The 23,234-nt window shown below is 42.7% G+C and overlaps 1 protein-coding gene across 2 annotated transcripts in view; it reads left to right on the top strand.

The window, feature by feature from the left end:
* The window catches only part of LOC132822094 (kelch domain-containing protein 8B-like), a 110,795-nt gene extending 88,784 nt beyond the window's left edge, over positions 1–22,011 (top strand). Inside the window, exons 5-6 of one of the 2 annotated variants that reach the window (XM_060835120.1) lie at positions 4,860–4,961; positions 21,693–22,011. In XM_060835120.1, coding sequence (XP_060691103.1) covers positions 4,860–4,961; positions 21,693–21,889 — 299 coding nt within the window. In that variant the 3' untranslated portion in view covers positions 21,890–22,011. Of the gene's footprint in view, positions 1–4,859; positions 4,962–5,503; positions 5,725–21,692 lie in introns of those variants that run through there. The other variant, XM_060835121.1, reaches the window with a different exon arrangement.
* The last annotated feature ends 1,223 nt before the right edge of the window (positions 22,012–23,234 follow it).

Here is a 23,234-nt window from a genome sequence, read left to right as displayed (position 1 = left end):
AGAGAAGAGTCAGCCCTACCTAAATTTTAGAGATGAATAGAAAGAATTGACTTGAATTGGAACTGGGAAACAGGGTTAACAAATCGAGTTTGGTGTGTCTCTTCTTCAGGGCAATACTGCACTCAAAACGTTAACTCTGTTTCTCTCTCCACTGCCAATGTGCTGAGTTGCTCTCACATTGTCTGTAATTATTTCAGATATCCAGAATCTGGAGTAGTATGAATTTATTTGAATTTGAAATGGTGTCTTTCGCATCCCTAAGCATTTCAGATTAGTGATTACCTGAAGTACATTGCAGACACATAGGTTGCCAGTGAAGTGTATGGCCTCCCACAGCTGTGATAGCAGAAGTCTGTGTTTCACACTGGGTGATCCTTGCAATGCATCAGTAACCTGAAGGGTCTCTAATAATGTTTACATCATTTTTGTTTTATGTGAGTTGATTGTAGTGCTCTTGATTGTATTGACAATATTAACCCTGGAGCCTGTTTATTTTTGTAATATATGTATTGCTAAAATTGACAAAAATGTAAACCTTGCTATCCTCCAAGTCTGTCTGTACTCTCCTACAATGAAAGTCAGCCATTAATCCACCAACCATGCTGCAGCTACTAAGAAAGAACTTTGTGGGAACACCAGACCAAGCAAAGGCACAGGGAAGGTTATGAAAATATTCAGTTGATTATGGTATAGACAACTCGATAGTTTACTTGATGGTTAGATGGTTGTTTTGTGCTGGCTTTTATTTGTGCATCATGGCCAAGAACATGTCTGGACAATCAGTAAAGAATCACTGTTGTGTTCATTGGAACTAAACCTGGGTGAATTAATCATGCAGGGCCCAGTCAGAAGAGGAATTTATTGGTCATCTCTTCCCTTGCTGTCAATGCTGTAACATATTGTGAATTTTCAACAAGCTCCTTTCCACCCATTTTGGTGCCATTTCTGATACTGGGACTGTCACCACAAGTGACCTCTATTTGCATTTAATGGGTAGATATGTGCAGCAACATCAGATTTATTTGTCACAGACAAAGCAGCAAAATATTTCAAAGCATTTCAAAAGTGTGATATCAAACTAAGTAGAGATATTAGGACAGGTGGGTAAAGAGGTAAGGTTTGAAAGAACATCTTAAATGAGAAGAGAGAGATAGAGAGGTGAGAGATTGCTCGTGGACATTCCAGTGTTTGGGGTATAGATACCTAAAAACATGACTGCGAATGGTGGATTGTTAAAATAGAAGGTATGGAATCATAGAATATTACAGCACAGAAGGAGGCCATTTGACCCATCGTGTCTATACAGGCTCCCGAAAGAGCTACCTGGCTGATCGCATTCTCCAGCCCTAACTCCATGGCCCTCTAAATTGATCATATTCAAATATGTATCCAATTCACTTTTGAAACTCCTGTGGAATCAGTCTCCTCCATTCTCCCAGGCAACACAATCCAAATCCTAACAACTCGCTGAGTAAAGAAGTTTCTCCTCATTTCACTCCTTGATCCCTTACTGATGATCTTGAAATTGTGACCCCTAGTTACTGACATAACAGCTAGTGGAAATAGAACATTCTTCTTATCCTGACATCTTGTGTTTCCCCACTACCCTTACTGTTATTCTCAATGATCAGGCAATCTCTGCATATCTCCTCATGTTGCTTCCTACTTATATTCCCTCTCCGAACTCTGAACTCTGGACTTTCTGTGCCCAACTCAGGAAAAGACTTTCTTTCAAGTTTCTTACGACTTTCCTCTCAAATTTACAATTATGTGGTGCTTGGCCTTCAATTTATTATAGTTTTTGTAGATACTGATTAACTAAGTCAGAATGTCTTGACCATTTTCAATGCCCTATCTCCAATAAAACCATTCATCTCTGTAAATCTAGTCTTTTCTCCTGGTGCATCCATAAATTCCGGCACCTTGTGTTAAGTGATGTAATTCTGAATATATTTGACATTCAGTCGGTTTAACCATCTAACATTAAATATGATTGCACCTTTTAAAGTATTATCAAATTATGCTCTCCATTATTGAAACTGTTCACCATTCTAAGATCTGCCAAAAATGCAAAGATTAATCTCTAGTTTCTCTTCTCATAAATTATCTTCTTAAATCACCCTCCCTTATCTCTCCTACCTCTCCCACTCTCACTTTGACGAATAATTATAAGCAACTCACTACTTTATTGTCACTAAGATTGAGGCAATCTATTCTGCTTCTTAATCTTTACCTGCTCAGTCTATCAGGACAAAACATCCTCAAATATTCTTCGTACGCATACCTCTGAACTCTCTGCACTGTTGCCTCTCAGTGATCGATTCTTGGCTTCTGTTTCTCATCTACAAGCTATTCTTCAGCAACAAATTCTGAAAACATCAAATCACCTCACGGCTTCTTCCTTCCATTTTCTGTAATTTCTTCCAGCTTTGCAAACCTTTGAGCTATCACTCTGCATTTTGTGGCCATGCTTTCAGTTGCCTTGGTCTTAAGCTCTGGAGTTACCACATTAAACTTTCCTGCCTGTCTACCTCTCTCTTTCTCTCTGTCTCTGTCTCTCTAAATCGCCTCTTTTAAGATGCTCCTTAAAACTAATCATTGATCAAGTTTTTGCTTTTTTACCCTGATATATGTCTTGGATGCTTTACGTATCATGTGCCATTTAAATGTAGATTGTTTTTGTCATGTATAGAAGTAACAAATTTATCAAGAAGGTTTCAGCAGCAGATGAACTGACGAAGGGTTGGGATCGCGCAGTGTTACAGAGGCGGAAATACCATATAGGTGGTAGGTAATAAGTAGATTTAAATGCAAGCTGTATTTCTGTCTTATTCCTTTAATGATTATGTGAAATTGTTGAACTTCTTTCCTTTCACTGTAAATCTGTTTCACAGACATGCTGCAAAGTGCTGAGAACGCAGACTGCAGTGCATTAAGGGAATATCTCAGCAAGACAAAATCTCTAAATTGGCAGTTCTGTCAAAGTTCGAGCAGATCATCAAGCAGACATCATTTCATTGGTTGGGTGATGTCTGTAGGGTTAATGGTAGTCACATACTCAAGGACTTTCTGTATGGTGAGGTAGCGAGAGCCAGATAATCAGTAGAATGCTCAATACTTCACCTCAGAGATGCCTATCAATTTGACATACATTTCCCCAAACAAATACCATTGCACCTGGCAATCACTAGCTAATGACAGAGGAAAATGGTGACACTTCCTGTGGAATACCACATTAGCCAATGGCTTCTACAATCTGGCAACCAACTCTTAATGATGCGTGATATCTTCATGTGCCATACCTGTCTCTCAAGGATTAGCCTGTTCAGCTATCAGCCAAAGTGTGCAGTGTGAAGACACCCTCACCACCCCAATCTTAATGGATATATTAATGTATGGCCATTATCCTTCATAGCTGGAATAATGTTAAGGACAAAAGTTGGGTGAATATTTAATAACCACCAGAAGAACATCAGCATTTAATACACAACCATTATAAACAGACATCAATCCCAAAGGAACTGCTACAAGGAGCTCAAGCCACCTATTCCAGATCCAACACATGTACAATAAACTAAAGTCAGAATTAACACATTGTTGAGGAATACAAGGGGCCTTGTATCTGTGCTGTTGCTGTGAGCTGCAAAGGGAAATTGTATATTTTCCCTCACCAACATCAAGTGTCAGTCAGTTGCTCTGAGCCAGTGGAATTTAAATGCAGGCCCAGAATTTAAACAATCTGGGTCTCAAACTGATAATAAGAGAGAGGTACTGGTGGTGGGAAGGGTCGGGGTGGAGGGGGAGGGAGGGAGGGGGGTGAGGTGGTTGTGATTGATGTGCTCTCCTCCCTGTCATCTACACATAAACCATCCTCGGTTAAAAAGCCCTCCCCTATCCCACTAAAGCCATTTTCAACCAATGTACTAAAAAATAATTTACACAAAAATCTTGAAAGAATCTGAGCATCCATAATCAGTTTAAAACACTACAACCCCCCCCTAAAAAATATGTGACCAATGAAGTGGATTGCTTATTATTGCAATAACTTTGGGAAATTGATGTCTTCGCTTACCATGACAGTGGAAGTTAATTTATCTTATCATGTATTAAGATTGAGGGCTAGAATAATTTTTTTTAAAATCTCAGAATTTGCAAACCCATTCAAGCCGAATTTGTGGTTTTACTGTTACTTCACATGAGCTGTGGCTAGTGCTTGTGATCCATCCCTAAGTGCCTTGAACTGAGTGGCTTGCTACATCTATTTCAAAGGACTGTTAAGAGTTAGCCATATTACTTCGAGTTAAATGTAGTAAGGGTGGCATATCCTTCTCTAAAGAGCCAGAGGGAATCTTCCTGATAATGAATAATAGTTTCATTGTCACCATTATTGAAACTAATTTTCAATTCCAGATATATTCTGGTTCACAATATCTGGTCAGCATGGACAAGTTGAACTGAAGAATGTGTTACCATGCTGTACATCTCTACGACCCTATGACTCTATTCATGGAACTTTGAACCCATTTCCCCAGAGCATTGTCCTGAGCTTCTAGATTATTGGTCCAGTGACATTACACCATCCCTCTCCACTGAATGTTAAACTATGAAGTTGGAAGAAATGGGGGGTTTAATGACTGATATATATACATTTAGATTATATTAACAAGGTAATGAAATACTACGATAAATCATTGACCTGATTAGAGGTAATTACAGACTCTCATATTCAAGAACAAATAAGTGGAACTATATTCAATAAATGAGATTCATAACAGTGCAGTATTTCACATACATCTAACAACGTTGTTAATGTTTGGATCTTTCCTGTAGTTTAATAATAGTTTTCCATTGGTTTTTAGGTATTTGGACAAAGCAGTCCCGTTCCTGTCGGATGAAAGAGAAACGTGCAGACTTTTCTGTGGGCCACGTTGGAGGAAGAGTGATTGTTGCTGGAGGTCTAGGTAAGAGTCATCCTTGAGTGAGACTGTTTACATTGAGAGGGCTGGGGAAAGCATAGCCATCAGATTCCCATTCATGGGTAAAACAACAGATCCAGCACTTAACTACCTCGAACTTTAAGTGATTAAATCATTTAGACAAAATTAAAGGGGGTAAAAAGGAATCAGCTTATCTGAGGATCAGCTCCAAACACTTAAGGGAACCAATCAAATCTGAATATAGCACCACATTTACCCTTTTGCGAAGATCAACACAAGTGAAAAATACAATTGGCATCTTTTCCGTGCTTGTGAGATATTTAATGAATATTTAAATGTAATAATAAAGCAACTCAACAGCCCATGTTCTAATGCATGATATGGGGACTGACCTTCCATGCAAAGTGATTTGGCAGTAGCATTGCAATGTAACATGTTGACTCCAAACTGTAGTATATAAGGGCTGAACTGGATTAAAAGTGAATCCCTGTTGTGCCCTATGACATGGTCAGGCTGGTTTCAGATTCCAGCATCCACAGTAATTTGCTTTTATTTATATGGTCAAGCTGGTGTTTTGGCAATGCCAACCTCAGTAGATGGAGTGAGCATTCCCTGAGGTTTTGAGGAATTCTGGCCAAGATGATTATCTGCAGAAGGCGAAAAAGTTACCCAATCAGATACCCAATCAGACTTCTATTATGAGAATTGTCAACATCGGATTTTTCTCCATTGACTGGCAAAATATCAATGTGTATAAATGAGATGAGATTAGGTAATAATGAGATATTAAGGCATGCAAATAGACCTCTCACTGCTTACTAGTGTAATTCTTGATTCAAAGCTTGGCTGGAAAATCAGGTTTTTTTCCTTGACCTTGAGATCTCGTTTTCTGATACAGCCATATTTTTCAACTGCTACATTCAGATTTTCAGCCATATAACTCACTTGCCATATCATCCAGGTGCTGGGAAGATTCAGTCAAGTGTTTGTAAAAGGATAAAAAGATCATTATTAGTCAATGGTCTAAAAAAATTGATAGATTCTGAAAGAACACCAGGTTGACAAAATGGAATTGTTCAAGATTAGAGTGGTGCTGGAAAAGGTTCTGGATTAGTGGTGCTGGAAGAGCACAGCAATTCAGGCAGCATCCGAGGAGCAGTAAAATCGACGTTTTGGACAAAAGCCCTTCCTCAGGAATACAGGCAGAGAGCCTGAAGGGTGGAGAGATAAGTGAGAGGAGGACCTGCTGTGCTTTTCCAGCACCACTCTAATCTTGACTCTAATCTCCAGCAGCTGCAGTCCTCACTTACTCCAAAATGGAATTGTTGACAAATGGATGGAATATCTTCCAAGCAAGCTTTTGGGTTGGATGGAAATTGAGTGAGTTCTGAGTCTCAGGGTTACAAATGAGTGAAAATACTGGGATGGGAAAACTTAATCAGGCTCCCAATTCATTCAGCCAAGACAGAGAGACAGAGACTTGTAGCTTTTACTGCAAGCTTTGGAGGTCGTCTTCTTTTTGAATCCCTAAAGTCTTTCTGAAATAGAAACTAAGAGAGAAAGGGTTCCAGGCAGCCACCAGCATAGGGTCCCATATCTTTTCAAAAGCCAGGTTTTCCAACAATTAACGACAATAAACTCAATATTTTGTCACCCAAAAGGCTTTGCTTGACTGTTTATCCAAAGTCACTTGACTTTGTGTGGTTAGCGGTTGGATCACAGTCCACATTAAAGAACTTACCGCATTTTCCAAGAAAACACTATGAATTCCCCTCCCCCAAGTGAAATTCCTGAATAATCCAGAAAGTATTCAAACAATTTATTATCTTTCACATTTTTACATAATCCATATGTAGTTCCAACAATCGCAAGAATACATTTTGCTTGTCTGAACTCAGACTAGTCATGGCAGTGATTATTTAAAGTTAAATCTTGTAGTTGATGTTGTGCAGTGGGATCTTATTTGCTTGGGTATTGGTTACCATCCAGGAGAAAGTGAGGACTGCAGATGCTGGAGATCAGAGCTGAAAATGTGTTGCTGGAAAAGCGCAGCAGGTCAGGCAGCATCCAAAGAGCAGGAGAATCAACGTTTTGGGCATGAGCCCTTCTTCAAGAAGTAGGAAAGTGTGTCCAGCAGGCTAAGATAAAAGGTAGGGAGGAGGGACTTGGGGGAGGGGCATTGGAAATGCAATAGGTGGAAGGAGGTCAAGGGGAGGGTGATAGGCCGGAGTGGGGGTGGGGGCGGAGAGGTCAGGAAGAAGATTGCAGGATAGGAGGGCGGTGCTGAGTTCGAGGGATTTGACTGAGACAAGGTGGGAGGAGGGGAAATGAGGAAACTGGAGAAATCGGAGTTCATCCCTTGTGGTTGGAGGGTTCCTAGGCAGAAGATGAGGCGCTCTTCCTCCAGCCGTCGCGCCACTATGGTCTGGCGATGGAGGAGTCCAAGGGCTTGCATGTCCTTGGTGGAGTGGGAGGGGGAGTTGAAGTGTTGAGCCACGGGGTGGTTGGGTTGGTTGGTCCGGGCGTTCCAGAGGTGCTTTCTGAAACGTTCCACAAGTAGGCGGCCTGTCTCCCCAATATAAAGGAGGCCACATTGGGTGCAGCGGATGCAGTAAATGATGTGTGTGGAAGTGCAGGTTAATTTGAGGCGGATATGGAAGGATCCCTTGGGGCCTTGGAGGGAAGTAAGGGAGGAGGTGTGGCCACAAGTTTTGCATTTCTTGCGGTTGCAGGGGAAGGTGCCGGGAGTGGAGGTTGGGTTGGTGGGGGGTGGACCTGACGAGGGAGTCACAGAGGGAGTGGTCTTTTCGGAACACTGATCGGGGAGGGGAGGGAAATATATCTCTGGTGGTGGGGTCTGTTTGGAGGTGGCAGAAATGACGATGGATGATATGATGTATATGGAGGTTGGTGGGGTGGTAGGTGAGGACCAGTGGGGTTCTGTCCTGGTGGTGATTGGAGGGACAGGTCTCAAGGGCGGAGGAGCAGGAAGTGGAGGAGATGCAGTGGAGGGCATTGTCGATCACGTCTGGGGGGAAATTGCGGTCTTTGAAGAAGGAGACCATCTGGGTTGTACGATATTGGAACTGGTCCTCCTGAGAGCAGGTGCGGCGGAGAGGAAGGAATTGGGAGTATGGGATGGCGTTTTTACAGGGGGCAGGGTGGGAGGAGGTGTAGTCTACCTCCACCTCCCCCATGATTTTCACTTCCCCGGTCCCCAAAGCCTTATCTTCAACATGGACATCCAGTCCCTGTACACCTCCAACTCCCATCACGAAGGACTCAAAGCCCTCCGCTTCTTCCTTTCCTGCCGCACCAACCAGTACCCTTCCACTGACACCCTCCTTCGACTGACTGAACTGATCCTCACCCTGAATAACTTCTCTTTCCAATACTCCCACTTCCTCCAAACCAAAGGAGTAGCCATGGGCACCTGCATGGGCCCCAGCTATGCCTGCCTCTTCGTAGGATATGTGGAACAGTCCATCTTCCGCAGCTACACTGGCACCACCCCCCACCATTTCCTCCGCTACATCGATGACTGTATCAGCGCAGCCTCGGGCTCCCATGAGGAGGACCCCCCAAGGGATCCTTCCATATCCGCCTCAAATTCACCTGCACCTCCACACACATCATTTACTGCATCCGCTGCACTTGATGTGGCCTCCTCTATATTGGAGAGACAGGCCGCCTACTTGTGGAACGTTTCAGAGAGCACCGCTGGGACGCCCGCACCAACCAACCCAACCAACCACCCCATGACTCAACACTTCAACTCCCCCTCCCACTCCACTAAGGACATGCAGGTCCTTGGACTCCTCCATCACCAGACCATAGCGGTGCGACGGCTGGAGGAAGAGCGCCTCATCTTCCGCCTAGGAACCCTCCAACCACAAGGGATGAACTCAGATTTCTCCAGTTTCTTCATTTCCTCTCCCTCCATCTTGTCTCAGTCAAATCCCTCGAACTCAGCACCGCCTTCCTAACCTGCCATCTTCTTCCTGACCTCTCCGCCCCCACCCCCACTCTGGCTTATCACCCTCACCTTGACCTCCTTCCACCTATTGCATTTCCAACAACCCCTCCCCCAAGTCCCTCCTCCCTACCTTTTATCTTAGCCTGCTAGACACACTTTCCTCATTCCTGAAGAAGGACTCATGCCCAAAACGATGATTCTCCTGCTCTTTGGATGCTGCCTGACCTGCTGCGCTTTTCCAGCAACACATTTTCAGCTATTGGCTACCATCATCAGGGGTAATTAAACTTTGGGGAAAATCCATTTGATCAGAGGAAATAAAAATGGTACATTTTTAATTTCAGCTTTTGCAATGCTTTTGTAAGCCATTCAATTTATAGTCTTGTATAAATAAGAAATGCCTTGAGTTTGTTTGTTCTTCAAATAAAAAGATTGTACAGAATTTAACTGCTCTGTATATAAAGAATTTATATAAAGAATGTATATAAAGAATGTCTGTATATGAAGAATTTTTTTATGAATAAAGTATATTTTTGACATAAAAATGCCATCCAGTTTAGCTCCATTGAACTCCAAGAACTCTGAGCCAACTGCTGTTTATCTTTGACATTTATTGCAGATATTTTTTATTGTGTTTTCAGTTAATTGACAAGATAACAAGCCCTGTGTTCAGAAAAATCAATTTATTGTCGCAAGTTCAAGCTTGCCTGATTTTGCTGATGTACTCAAATCTATCACACCAGAATATCACAATTATTAAACTTTTGTTACCCACTATATCAAGAAGAGATAGAATTTGTATTGAACAGTAAGTTTAACGTCTGTCATTGGGAAATTGTTATCAATGACTTAGACACAGGGATGGAATGTACTATGTCTAAATTTGCCAATGATACTAATGTAGGAGGAAAGTGAATGGCAATAAAGAAATTTTAAAAATTACAAATAGAATCATAGTCATACAGCACAGAAACAAACTCTACCAACATGTCCATGCCAACCAGACATCCCAATCTGACCTAGCCCCATTTGCCAGCATTTGGCCTATATCACTCCAAACCCGTCCTATTCATATACCCATCCTTTGAATGTTGTAATTGTAACCACTTCCACCACTTCCTCCGGCAGCTCATTCCATACATGCACCAAGCCCCGATCCCCTTACTTGAGGGGGGAATATTGTTGCATTGGAGTCATTTCAGAGGAGGTTCACCAGATTAATTCCAGATGTGAGGGGTTTGTACTATCAGAAGATATTGAGCAGTTCTGGCCAGTATTGCTGAGAGTTTAGAAGAATGAGAGGATATCTAATTGAGGTATGTAAGAAGCTAAAGGGGATCGATGTAGAGTGGATGTTTCCTCTCATGGTGGGAAAGTGTAGAACTAAGGGGCATGGTTTAAAAATAAGAGGTCCCTCATTTAAGTTGGAGATGAGGAGGAGTTCCTTCTCCAAAGGCTTTTTTAGTTTTTGGAATTTTCTTCCAAGGAGAACATTGAGGTCTGAATATATTCAAGGTTTAGTTAGACAGATTTTTGATTACAAGCGAGCCTAGAGTTTTGGTTGCAGGTAGGAAAGTGACCATAAAAGGATATTCTTATTCTAAGTGAAAATGAGATCATGATCAGATCAGCGTGACCTAACTGAAAGGTAGATTAGGCTTGATGGTCCTCTTCCTCCAGACAAAAGCGGTAGCCACGGGCACCCGCATGGGCCCTAGCTATGCCTGTCTCTTTGTCGGCTACGTGGAACAACTTATCTTCCACAGTTACATGGGCACCACTCCCTACCTTTTCCTCCGCTACATTGATGAATGCATAGGCGCCACCTCATGCTCCCGCAAGGAGGTTGAACAGTTCATCAACTTCACCAACACATTCCACCCTGACTTTAAATTCACCTGGACCATCTCTGACACCTCCCTCCCCTTCCTGGACCTCTCCATCTCCATCAATGGTGACCGACTCAAGACCAACATTCTACAAACCACCGACTCCCATCCTACCTCCTGCAAAAATGCCATCCCATATTCCCAATTCCTCTGCTTCCGACACATCTGCTCCCAGGAGGATCAGTTCCACTACAGAACGCACCATATGGCCTCCTTCTTAAAAGACTGCAATTTCCCCTCTCACATGGTTGATGATGCCCTCCAGCGCATCTCATCCACTTCCTGCACCTCCGCCCTCAAACCCCACCTCTTCAACCACAAGGACAGAACCCCTGGTCCTCACCTTCCACCTCACCAACTTCCGTATACATCGTATCATCCTCTGCCATTTTCGCCACCTACAAATGGGCCCAATACCAGAGATATATTTCCAACCCCACCCCTGTCCGCTTTCCATAAAGACCATTCCCTCCATGACTACTTCATCAGGTCCACGCCCCTCCCAACAACCCACCATCCTCTCCTGGCACCTTCCCCTGCCACCGCAGGAATTGCAAAACCTGCGCCCACACCTTCCCCCTCACCTCTGTCCAAGGCCCCAAAGGGGCCTTCCGTATCCATCAACGTTTCACCTGCACTTCCACCCATGTCATTTATTGTATCCGTTGCTCCCAATGCAGTCTCCTCTATACTGGGGAGATCGGACGCCTATTCACAGATTGCTTCAGAGAACACCTCTGGGACACCTGCATCAACCAACACCACCGCCCCGTGGTCAAACACTTCAGCTCCCCCCTCCCACTCCATTGACGACATGCAGGATCCAGGCGTCCTCTATCTCCACTCCCTTAATACCTGACTGGAGGAAGAACACCTCATCTTCCTCCAACCCCATGGCATCAATGTGGATTTCACCAGTTTCCTCATTTCCTCTGTCCCCACCTTATCCCAGTTCCAACCTTCCAGCTCAGCATCGCCTTCATGACCTGTCCCACCTGTCCGCTTCACCTTCCCCTCTAACCTATCACCTTCACTCCACCTCCATCCATCTATTGCACTCTCAGCTACCTTCCCCCTAGCCACAGCCCCCTTCCATTTATCTCTCCACTCCTGAGGCACCCAGCCTCATTCCTGATGAAGGGCTTTTGCCTGAAATGTCAATTTTCCTGCTCCTCGGATGCTGCCTGACTGCTGTGCTTTTCCAACACCACACTCTTGACTCTGATCTCCAGCATCTGCAGTCCTCACTTTCGCCTTGATGGTCCAAATGGCTTATTGTTGCTCCTTTTTCTGATGATCTGTTCCTAAGTATAAGATTGATTAAGTGAGGAAATGCACATATCATGTGCATTAAACATCAATTCATTAGTGTGGCCCAAATGCATTGATATACCCAATACACATCAATTCAATGTCTATAATTTTTTTTATAGTCTTCTAATGGGCATCTGTGCAACCAGGAAAATACTTCAGACTGAAAGAATGGGATCTTCTTTTCCATTCTATCTGTCCTCATATGATATTTTCATGTCTTATAAATTTCTATTAAGCAAGGACTCGCTGTTAACTCGTCTGATGGTTTTTTGGAATGTTCTGATTCTGTTCTGTGCTATCAAAACTGTCACTTTTCATGGAACATATTTGCAAGCGTTTGTGTGACTATGGTTGACACCAAATCGAACCATCACCAAATTGATGGTGAAATCATTTCCATTGGTAATTTTATATCTTGCTGAATGTGTTTGTTTCAGTAATTATTTGGAAACAATGGAGCCTCAGAATGACAATTAAATAGGACAACTATGATCTGAAGCATGTCATGAGCCAAATAGACTTTGTGAAGCTCAATACTCTCACTTTTACAGTGATGGGTTGTCTGGATGGACCTCTCTATAGTATTAAAATCAGGTTCCCAAGTCATAGTTGGGAGCTTGAATTCCTAGATCTCCCAAGATCAGGAAATGTGGCAGCTAAAGAGAGATAGAAGAAGATGGTTCAAGAAGGTTACATTCATTTTAAGGGTTTGAGGGTTAGAAGGCATGCCACCCCCCAGCAACCACTTCCATCATCACTCATACCCCACCACCAAAAATAAGCCTTCTGCCATTCATGGCTTGTCTTTGCTACCAAACAAAAACACACCAGCCTGAGACTCTGGCTAACAATCTGCCAACTCTCTGCACTGCCTCTCCTTCCCCATCTCAGTATCAATATTTGGAACTTTCTCTTTCCTCTGAGGGATTCAGGAATATATACAGAGGCAGAGTACTGAACTAGCTCTTCAGAAACATCTTTTTTATAAGTCCCTTATTGTTCCTTCTTCATCATGGCCAGAGCATCAGCTCAATTGGTCTCCTGCTTCTGTACAATTACATCATTGACCTTCTTGCAGTATTGTCGGATGTTCCTGTGGGCTATGGAAATGACACCCACCCAAGTAGCACTTCAGACCAGGCTGACAGGGTCTTGTGATATGGTCTCATCTGCTGGTCTTGAGAGAAGAGGATGGTTCTTTTTTGCAACACCCCATCCACTAGGATATCCCTGTCAGCAAGACAGATTGCCAGCTGGCCACATCTTCCATCACTTGGGCAATTCATCAGATGTAGAGATCACATAGTACAGCTCCAGACTGACAATCCTAATTCACAGCTATGTTTCAGATAGAATGCCAATGGCATAAATCCAGGGAGATCCCAGCAATGGCAGGTATTTCTGCCTCTGGTGAGAGGAATGATATAATGAGTGGGCTGTCACAGGTGTGTTGTGCAAAAGTAATGAGGTACATTTTGGAAAATAGCAGGAGAAATCTCACTGGGGTTCACAGCAAGAAACCCTGTATGAAACTCACCAAATCTGGCACAGTTGGTTTTTGGTAAAATTTGGGTCTTGGATCATAAATTGGACTCTTTGATTTCAGTGTCAAGATCACATTTCTACCAGTCTCATCCTGTTTTCCCAACTGATTTGCCAATGTCCACCATGTTCAGGGCAAGGGGATTCCACCCTATCTTTTCTGTTTATGGATAATGATGCTGTTGATTTGTATCTTCAGTACTTTTCTGCTTTAATATCTCAAAGTTCAGCACCTAGTCAGTGAAGGTAAAACAAAAAAAAAATTAGGCTTGAAATATGCTTGCAGTTGCGTCTAATAGGCTGCTGTCATGTGTGGAAAATGATGGAAAGTATCAGTGACCATGTCATTAGCTTCGTCACAAATTAGAGAATGGGAAAAAATAAACTGATTTCACACTGCCTTTACATTTATGAGGGTGAAAATAGAGGTAATGAAATAAATGTAATTTTTGTCGTGATGAAGTTAGCTCACCTGACAGAAACATTGTTGTGTTCCTTGTCAATCCCAGATAAAATGATCACATTTTGTAAGGAAAATATTACCCTCAGAATTTCCAGTTGCTAACTCATAACTCAATTTCACTTTATGCCCAAGAGAACTTATTTTTTGCTATGTTCCTTAAGAAAACATTGTCCTATCTCTCTGATTGTCATTTCTTGTACATCTCATCCAACATCACAGAGCATGACTCTCATCTCTTTTTACATGAATGTGAATATAATACAATGAGGAGATGTGTGAAGAATCAATAATCCAGAGCTGTAGAGCTCCTTCCAAACTGCTTCTGGTGTTTCTATTTAGAGGCATAGAGTTGTGCAGCACGGAAACAGACCCTTTGGTCCAACTCGTCCATGCTGACCAGCTATCCGAACCTAATCTAGTCCCAGCTGCCAGCACCCCGATCTCTTCATAGCCAACTGCCGCTGCGACATTAACCGCATCAACCTTTCCACCCCTCGCACCCAATCCAACCTCTCACCCTCGGAACGTGCAACCCTCCACCCCCCCGTTCCAACCCCAACCTCACTATCAAACCTGCAGACAAGGGAGGCGCAGTAGTAGTTTGGCGCACCAACCTTTACACCGCTGAGGCTAAACGCCAGCTCGCTGACACCTCCTCCTACTGCCTCCTTGACCATGACCCCACCTCCTACCACCAAACCATCATCTCCCAGACTATCCATAACCTCATCATCTCAGAGGATCTCCCATCCACCACCTCCAACCTCATTGTCCCACAACCCCGCATCGCCCGTTTCTACCTCCTGCCCAAAATCCACAAACCTGACTGCCCCGGCCGACCCATTGTCTCAGCCTGCACCTGCCCCACAGAACTCATTTCTGCATACCTCGACACGGTCCTGTCCCCCTTCATCCAGAACTCCCCACCTATGTTCGGGACACCACCCACGCCCTCCACCTCCTCCATGATTTTCGCTTCCCCGGTCCCCAACGCCTTATCTTCACCATGGACGTACAATCTCTGTACACCTCCATCCCCCATCACAAAGCCCTCCGCTTCTTCCTTTCCCGCCGTACCAACCAGTACCCTTCCACTGACACCCTCCTTCGACACTGGTCCTCACCCTGAACAGCTTCTCTTTCCAATCCTCCCACTTCCTCCAAACCAAAGGAGTAGCCATGGGCACCCACATGGCTCCCAGCTATGCCTCCCTCTTCTTAGGATATGTGGAACAGTCCATCTTCCGCAGCTACACTGGCACCAACCCCAACTTTTCCTCCGCTACATCGATGACTGTATCAGCGCTGCCTCGTGCTCCCACGGGGAGGTTGAACAGTTCATCCACTTTACCAACACCTTCCATCCCGACCTCAAATTTACCCGGACCGTCTCAGACTCCTCCCTCCCCTTCCTAGACCTTTCCATCTCTATCTTGGACGACTGAATCGACACGGACATTTACTATAAACCGACCGACTCCCACAGCTATCTAGACTACACCTCCTCCCAACCTGCCCCCTGTAAAAACGCCATCCCATACTCCCAATTCTCCGCCGCATCTGCTCAAAGACCGCAATTTCCCCCCAGACGTGATCGACAATGCCCTCTACTGCATCTCCTCCACTTCCCGCTCCTCCGCCCTTGAGACCCACCCCTCCAATCGCCACCAGGACAGAACCCCACTGGTCCTCACCTACCACCCCACCAACCTCCATATACATCATATCATCCATCGTCATTTCCGCCACCTCCAAACGGACCCCATCACCAGAGATATATTTCCCTCCCCTCCCCTATCAGCGTTCCGCAAAGACCACTCCCTCCGTGACTCCCTCGTCAGGTCCACACCCCCCACCAGCCCAACCTCCACTCCCGGCACCTTCCCCTGCAACTGCAAGAAATGCAAAACTTGTGGCCACACCACCCCCCTTACTTCCCTCCGGGTCCCCAAGGGATCCTTCCATATCTGCCACAAATTCACCTTCACCTCCATACACATCATTTACTGCATCCGCTGTACCCGACGTGGCCTCCTTTATATTGGGAAACAGGCCGCCTACTTGCGGAACATTTCAGGGAACACCTCTGGGACACCCGGACCAACCAACCCAACCACCCCGTGGCTCAACACTTCAACTCCCCTCCCACTCCACCAAGGACGTGCAGGTCCTTGGACTCCTCCATCACCAGACCATAGCAGTGCGACGGCTGGAGGAAGAGCACCTCATCTTCCGCCTAGGAACCCTCCAACCACAAGGGATGAACCTAGATTTCTCCAGTTTCCTCATTTCCCCTGCCCCCATCTTGTCTCAGTCAAATCCCTCGAACTGAGCACCGCCTTCCTAACCTGCCATCTTCTTCCTGACCTCTCCGTCCCCACCCCCACTCTGGTCTATCACCCTCACCTTGACCTCCTTCCACCTATCACATTTCCAGCACCCCTCCCCCAAGTCCCTCCTCCCTACCCTTTATCTTAGCCTGCTGGACACACTTTCCTCATTCCTGAAGAAGGGCTCATGCCCGAAACATTGATTCCCTTGCTCTTTGGATGCTGCCTGACCTGCTGTGCTTTTCCAGCAACACATTTTCAGCTCATATCCCCCCAAACCCTTCCTATTCATATATCTATCCAGATGCCTTTTAAATGTTGCAATTGGACCAGCCTCCACCACTTCCTCTGCCAGCTCATTCCATACATGTACCACCCTCTGCATGAAAAAGTTGCCCCTTAAGTCTCTTCTTTATCTTTCCCCTTTCACCCTAAACCTATGCCCTCTAGTTCTGGACTCGCCCATTCCAGGGAAAAGACTTTGTCTATTTATCCTATCCATGCCCTTCAAGATTTTATAAACGTATATAAGGTCACCCCTCAGTCTCCGACACTCCAGGGAAAACAGCCTCAGCCTAGTCAATGTCTCCCGAGATCTCAAATCCTCCAATCCTGGCAACATCCTTGTAAATCTTTTCTGAACCCTAACAAGTTTCACAACATCCTTCCAAAAGGAAAGAGACCAGAATTGCATGCAGTATTCCAAAAGTGACCTAACCAATGCCCTGTACAGCCGTAACATGATTTCCCAACCCATGTACTCAATACTCTGACTAATAAAGGAAAGCATACCAACGCCTTCTTCACTATCCTATCTAACTATGACTCTACTTTCAAGAAGCTGTGAACCTGCACTCCAAGCTCCCTTTGTTCAGCAACACTCTCTAGGACCTTACCAGTAAGCGTGTAAGTCCGGCTAAGAAAGCCTTGGAATTTCAAAAAACATTGGCATAAATGTCAAATATGTTTTGATTTTGCTTACCAGCTACTTCGTTGTGTGGCTTAAAGAAGCTCACTTTTGGTCTAACTGAAAAGTATATTTCAAGAATATCATATTTCAAAACAAATGACTGTGTATTGTTGTCAACTTAATTTTTATAAGCATGGAAACATCCTTGAAATAAGTTGTAACTTATCCATTGTCAAATTGAGGATTTGCCTTCTGTTTGGAACAGGCAAACCTGCTGGTATGTTTCTTAAACTTGAACATTTTAAGGCTACGCTTATTTTGGAAGAAATAACTGCAATTACTGGCCCAGGACAGGAAGAGAGCTTTCCTTTATAAAATAAAACTTCCTAATGCAGAGCTAAACAATAAAGGCTGTGATGTTCCAACTTCAATGTGCTAGGCTTAAACATCTCTGACAAGGACAAAATCTGGAAAACAGTGTAGAAAGGCATAGTTCCAGAGCAATGCTTGATTGTTTCCTTTCTGGACATCTGTTTTTAAATGCTTTTATAGTTCCTCTAAATGCAAGCCTATGATTTTAAAGTTAAATCATTCAGTTTTCTATTTTCATATTAACCAACTATATATCAATTACTGATTTTAGCTTTATATTAATGGATACATACATACATACATAAGATTAGTTCACAAATTTGGAGCTAACACTGACTGGAGTGTATGTGAAATTGTTGGTTAATGGTATGCATTTAACTTTTGGGACACTCATTTATTCCTGGATTGGTTGCAAATTTGACCTCTCTAAGTTCCCAGTTTTCTGCTCCTCTGAAAACAGCAATAGTATACAGTAATGGACTAATAATCCAAACAGTTGAACTGATAATCCAGGGAATGCAAATTGAAATTAATTACAGTAATTTTACTATGAATTCGGTTTATAAGTAGCTGGAAATAAAAATTAGCAACAGTAAAAATCACCATTAAGCAAAGTAGTTAGACCATTGTAAAACTCCCAGAGCTTCATTATCCTTTAGAGAAGAAAGCCTACTGTCCTGATTTGTCTCAGTTCTGACTCTTCAGGCAGAATCTTTCAGATTTCAAGTTTTCGGTGATCAAAACCATTGTGGGGCCTCAACCCTATTCACAGAAGCAGTGCCTCCAAGGATGATTTTACAGGAGTTACAAAACAACTGGATGCATCCGATGATGCCATTGAATTAAGGGCTTTCAGCTGGTTGTAGAGGAACAAAGAGAGTCAGTCCATGAGACTGAGGTGAGCTGGCAGTCTTCACCAAGTACGTGGTGACAGTGCTACTGGTCTGCATGGAATGTGAAATGGTGGAGTGAAACAATTGGAGGCAAAGGTGCCTCTCATTCAACACCTGTATTATTCTTCAGACAACAGCAGTGTCCCAGAAATTGGATGAAAACTTCAAATCTCTACTGTGGAGAATCTCAGACTTTATAACAAGAATCTTAGGGCCACAGACGTTTGCTGTGGGCTCCTAAGTCTCCCATTGTAGTCACTGTGGCAATGGTACATTGGAAAATTGTTGAAAATTTGTTGCTGGTGAGTCTCAACTAATTTCGCTGCTTTCAAGTGAATTATCATAACGGGGAGGGGGGGTGGACAAAGAGACGGTGAGCTACACTTTGGGGAACTGGTACAAGCACATTCTCCACAATTTTCCAGCCTAGTAGAGAACCAAAAGTACATGGGTAAAATCCCCTTTGGTGTAAAATATCACATGTAGGCAGATGGAAGAAATGAGAGGCACCAGTATCAAACCCAAATGAGCATTCCATATTTTTGAGAGTGTGTGTGTTGGCTTGCCAATTGGCTGCTAAGACCTCACTTGTTATCCGTATACGATCTTTATAATTCATAGACTTTATATTTAGATAGTCATCAGAATCAGGAATCATTAGTGATCTTTTTCTCCCTTTGTTCAGGAATGTTGAAGCCAATTGTATGGACATAAAACTTGTCAAATTTAGAGTAATTAATTCCACACAGATCTAAGAACTAGTTTGAAAGACTAAATCTCTACATCCTACACAGCACTTCTAAATAGCCTGTGGAAAAAAATTAAATTTAACTGTCATTTTTCCAGACTAATGTTTGGTGCACGACCAGAAAAAAAATGCCGTTTTTTTTCATGTTGGAGTCCTTTTACTTGCAAAATAAACTGTGCAGAACATCATTTCTAGATAAATCCTTGCCCAAAGGATAGGAATAAAAGACTACTCACTTACCTTCAAGGGGCAGCATGGTGGCTCAGTAGTAAGAAACCCAGGTTCAATTCCTGTGTGGAGTTTGCACATTCTCCCCCTGTCTGCGTGGGTTTCTTCTGGGTACTCTGGTTACCTCCTACAACCCAAAGATGTGCAGATCAGGTGAATTGGCTATGCTAAATTCCCCATACTGTTAGGTGCATTAGTCAGGGGTATGCAGGGAAAGGGAACGGGTCTGGGTGGGTTACCCTTCGGAGGGTCGGTGTGGACTTGTTGAGCCAAAGGGCCTGTTTACATACTGAATCTAATCTAACCACTCCAGCAACTTCTCTTCCAATTAGTAATCAATCGTCCTGCTGCTTTAGTTCCATCAGAACACTGGAAATTTTCAATAAATATTATACGTTAGAAATTATTTTATGTAAGCTTAGAAGCTATTTTATTTTATAATCATACAATATTTTGACTAAGGAAAGATGCTTATATTGATCCATATAAATAGCTGGATTGCACTTGCCCAAAAGCTATAGTTCTCTTCTATACCAACTGAGCTACAATTGGAAAAATTCCCTCCCTCCAATGCCCTTTTCTGTTCACAGAAAAATAGACACTAATGCTTTTAACATGGAGGAATGCTCTCACTCTTCAAATATAACTGCAAGTAAGGAGAATTATTGAGCCCTGCTTGGTTAATCCACCCAGAGGATCCTGGGTGTAATTTTGAGAAGGCAATAGGGGTCTGACTATCAGCTGATGTCACTCGCTCCCCATGCCTGTTTCTCTCTTCGAACAAGAACTCTAGGGGTGGAAGTCCTGCTCATCAAAAACGATTGGCCAATTAGAGATGACAGTTTCTTTTAATACTGATCAGCACCACTGGGAGACAGTGATTGCTGTTGGCACAATAACCATCTGAGGTCTTGCATTGAGTTGGGTGTATCGTGAGTGATGGTATGAGGGGCTTTCCAGGGTAGGAGCAGTCAGAGGAATGAGCAGAAAAAATGGCAGGTGGCTTTTGTAATGTCAGATTCTTCAATCAGGCACTGAGTTCCTTAACTAGGCCTCCCTCCCCACCCCTTCCCAGAGTTTGCTTGTTGTCCTTCTTACATGGCATGCCTCCCACTATGGGATTAATTCAGGCAAAAGTGGGGTCAATTAATTAATTGCCTACTTAAGGGCCTTAATTAGTGGGTGCAGAAAAGGCCTTTTGACCACAGACATAATGATAGTAGAGTCAAAATCTTTAATTTCCCACCTGATTAAATGCTGCCTGTTACCAAACTTGTCATAGGTAATGGCATCAATTTTGCTTCCTTTATCTGCTTCATAAAAGCATTTAAGCATTTCTTAAATAACTCCACTGATTTTGTCTTCATTCTTCTATTTGGTATTCCTTTAATGAAGAGCCTTCTGATGTCAGTCTTAAATGTACATTTTAATATTTTGAACCCGTGTATTGTGCCATGTTTTTACAATTTTGGATTTACACCTTCCATACCTTTAGCTATCTTGTCTACCTATATAAGATTGTCTCAGGTGCTTTCTTTACATGTAGAAAAGTTCAATACTCTCAAGTCTCTCTTCATAATGAGATATCTTCCATTAGGATTCAACATTTTGATCTCTCTTATTATCTCAATGATCAAAATCAAACTTGACGATCTTTCAACTAAAGACTCCAGCTACAATTTCTGACCTTGTTATTTCCCACGAGGACTGGTACTACATAGTGAATAGAAATTCCTGATTGATAACAGCATAAGGAATTGTTACTTGTTATACTTGCAGAATATGTTCTTTATGTGAGATTGAACCATGAATGTGTAGGTTAGAGAGATAGTACATTTTTAAATAGAGTAATTTTACCCAGGACACAAAGCTACATATCAAAATGTTTAGCTGTGAAAATGACTGTGAAAATGTAGCTTAATCCTCACATGGAAATAGGCAACTTAACATGTAATGGAGAAGAAATGCAACTTGATGATAATATAATAAAAACTCAGAATTGATTTTGGGCCAAACCAATTACACTTCAGGTGATTTGTAAATGGTTAAGTACTGGCTCCTTACTTTGTTGCATTTTATTTGACTTTCAGGGAACCAACCCTCACCACTTGGATCAGTGGAAGGGTTCAATCCAAACAAGAAGAAATGGGAAATTCTACCTGCAATGAATAATCCACGCTGCTCTTGTGCCGGTCTCCAAACTGATAGTATGCTCTTTGTTATCGGTGGTGTGGCACAGGGACCTACTAATGCTGTGGAGGCCTTGTGTGACCGAGAGAGTATCTGAACACTTTCAAGCAGCCACCGTATGGATCAGTACTTACTCAAGAACTTAGAAGCTTCTTGGTCCTGTCAGTGTTGTTTGATTCTGGTAAAGAATCTGTGTTGTCAGTGAAAGCTGTTAAAATATATTTTGTGGTTCACAGATTTAGAAGAAAAACTTAAACACAAAGGTGATGTTTTCTCTTGAACTTCCACAAGATACATAACTATGGATTAATAATAGAGAGATGGGCTGAGGCAGCTATATCCAATCACTTATTCCATTGACATCTTTTCAATCAGAATGGATAATTTGTTAGTAGAAAGCAACATTGTAATAGAATTACTTTGTATTGATGGTATTCCCTTGTGTCCAGTAATAGATATCATCCTCTTTCCAAAAGATGCTAAAGATTTGAAGTCAAAACCGAATGTCAAAACCTCAAGGTAGGAAAGTGATGGATATTTAGCAGTACTCTGTTACAGTCAGAGTTAGCAATGGGACCATGTGGTTGAAGATTTTCAAGGATAGCCCCAGTTTCATATTTGAAAATTTGCATGAGTCTGGATAATGATAAGGTAATCCATAGACTCTTAAGACCTTTTGCAGCAGTTTACATCAACACAGGTACAATCTGCCAGTCTAACAAATTATTCTAAGTGAACATTATGTGTTCCAGATTGAGCAGAATCCTAGTGACATTCCTATGTTCATGCCCCAAAAAGTGCAGTAAGATTTTTATATTGTTGCACTAGTGGGAATGCTGTGACAATTCTGCAATCATGTTCTAACACTGTCATTTTTAATTATGTTTCTTTAATAATGTCACATCAGCTTAAGCATTGGAGAGTGCTGTTATATTAATACAAGTCATATATTTGTGCTACTCAAATCCAAGCACAGAAAGTTTCTGCAGTACAGAATAACAAGTGTACACTTCCTAATAAAGGATTGTACACTGTATAAGCAGTATATTATGACAGAAGTCCTACATAAGATTAGATTCTCGAGAAGAGCTTCGACTGCGAAGCTATAAAATGTTGTAAAGGTGATGTGGCAATCCAACACCTGCTTTAAGTTTATTTAATTGGTACCAAATTAAGTGCTTTTAGTTTGTTGGACTGTTATTCTAGAGTATAAGTGGGTGCCACTTCTGAAATGTATAGAATAGTAATTATACAATAGCATTAATAGCAACATTTTAATAACCCTTGCTGCTCTTATTCCAGTGGTGTGGCACAGGACCTGTTAACACTGTGGAGGCCTTGTGTGACCGAGAGTGTCTGAACACTTTGAAACATACTTACATTGGTATTAGAACAATATGGTCACTGCTGGATTTCTATGTCATTGTAACATCAGTTTTAAT

The sequence above is a fragment of the Hemiscyllium ocellatum genome, chromosome 14, assembly GCF_020745735.1.
Source record: "Hemiscyllium ocellatum isolate sHemOce1 chromosome 14, sHemOce1.pat.X.cur, whole genome shotgun sequence".
NCBI lineage: Eukaryota > Metazoa > Chordata > Chondrichthyes > Orectolobiformes > Hemiscylliidae > Hemiscyllium > Hemiscyllium ocellatum.
Note: the sequence above shows the minus strand (reverse complement) of the source record. Positions and strands in the feature narration are given on the sequence as shown.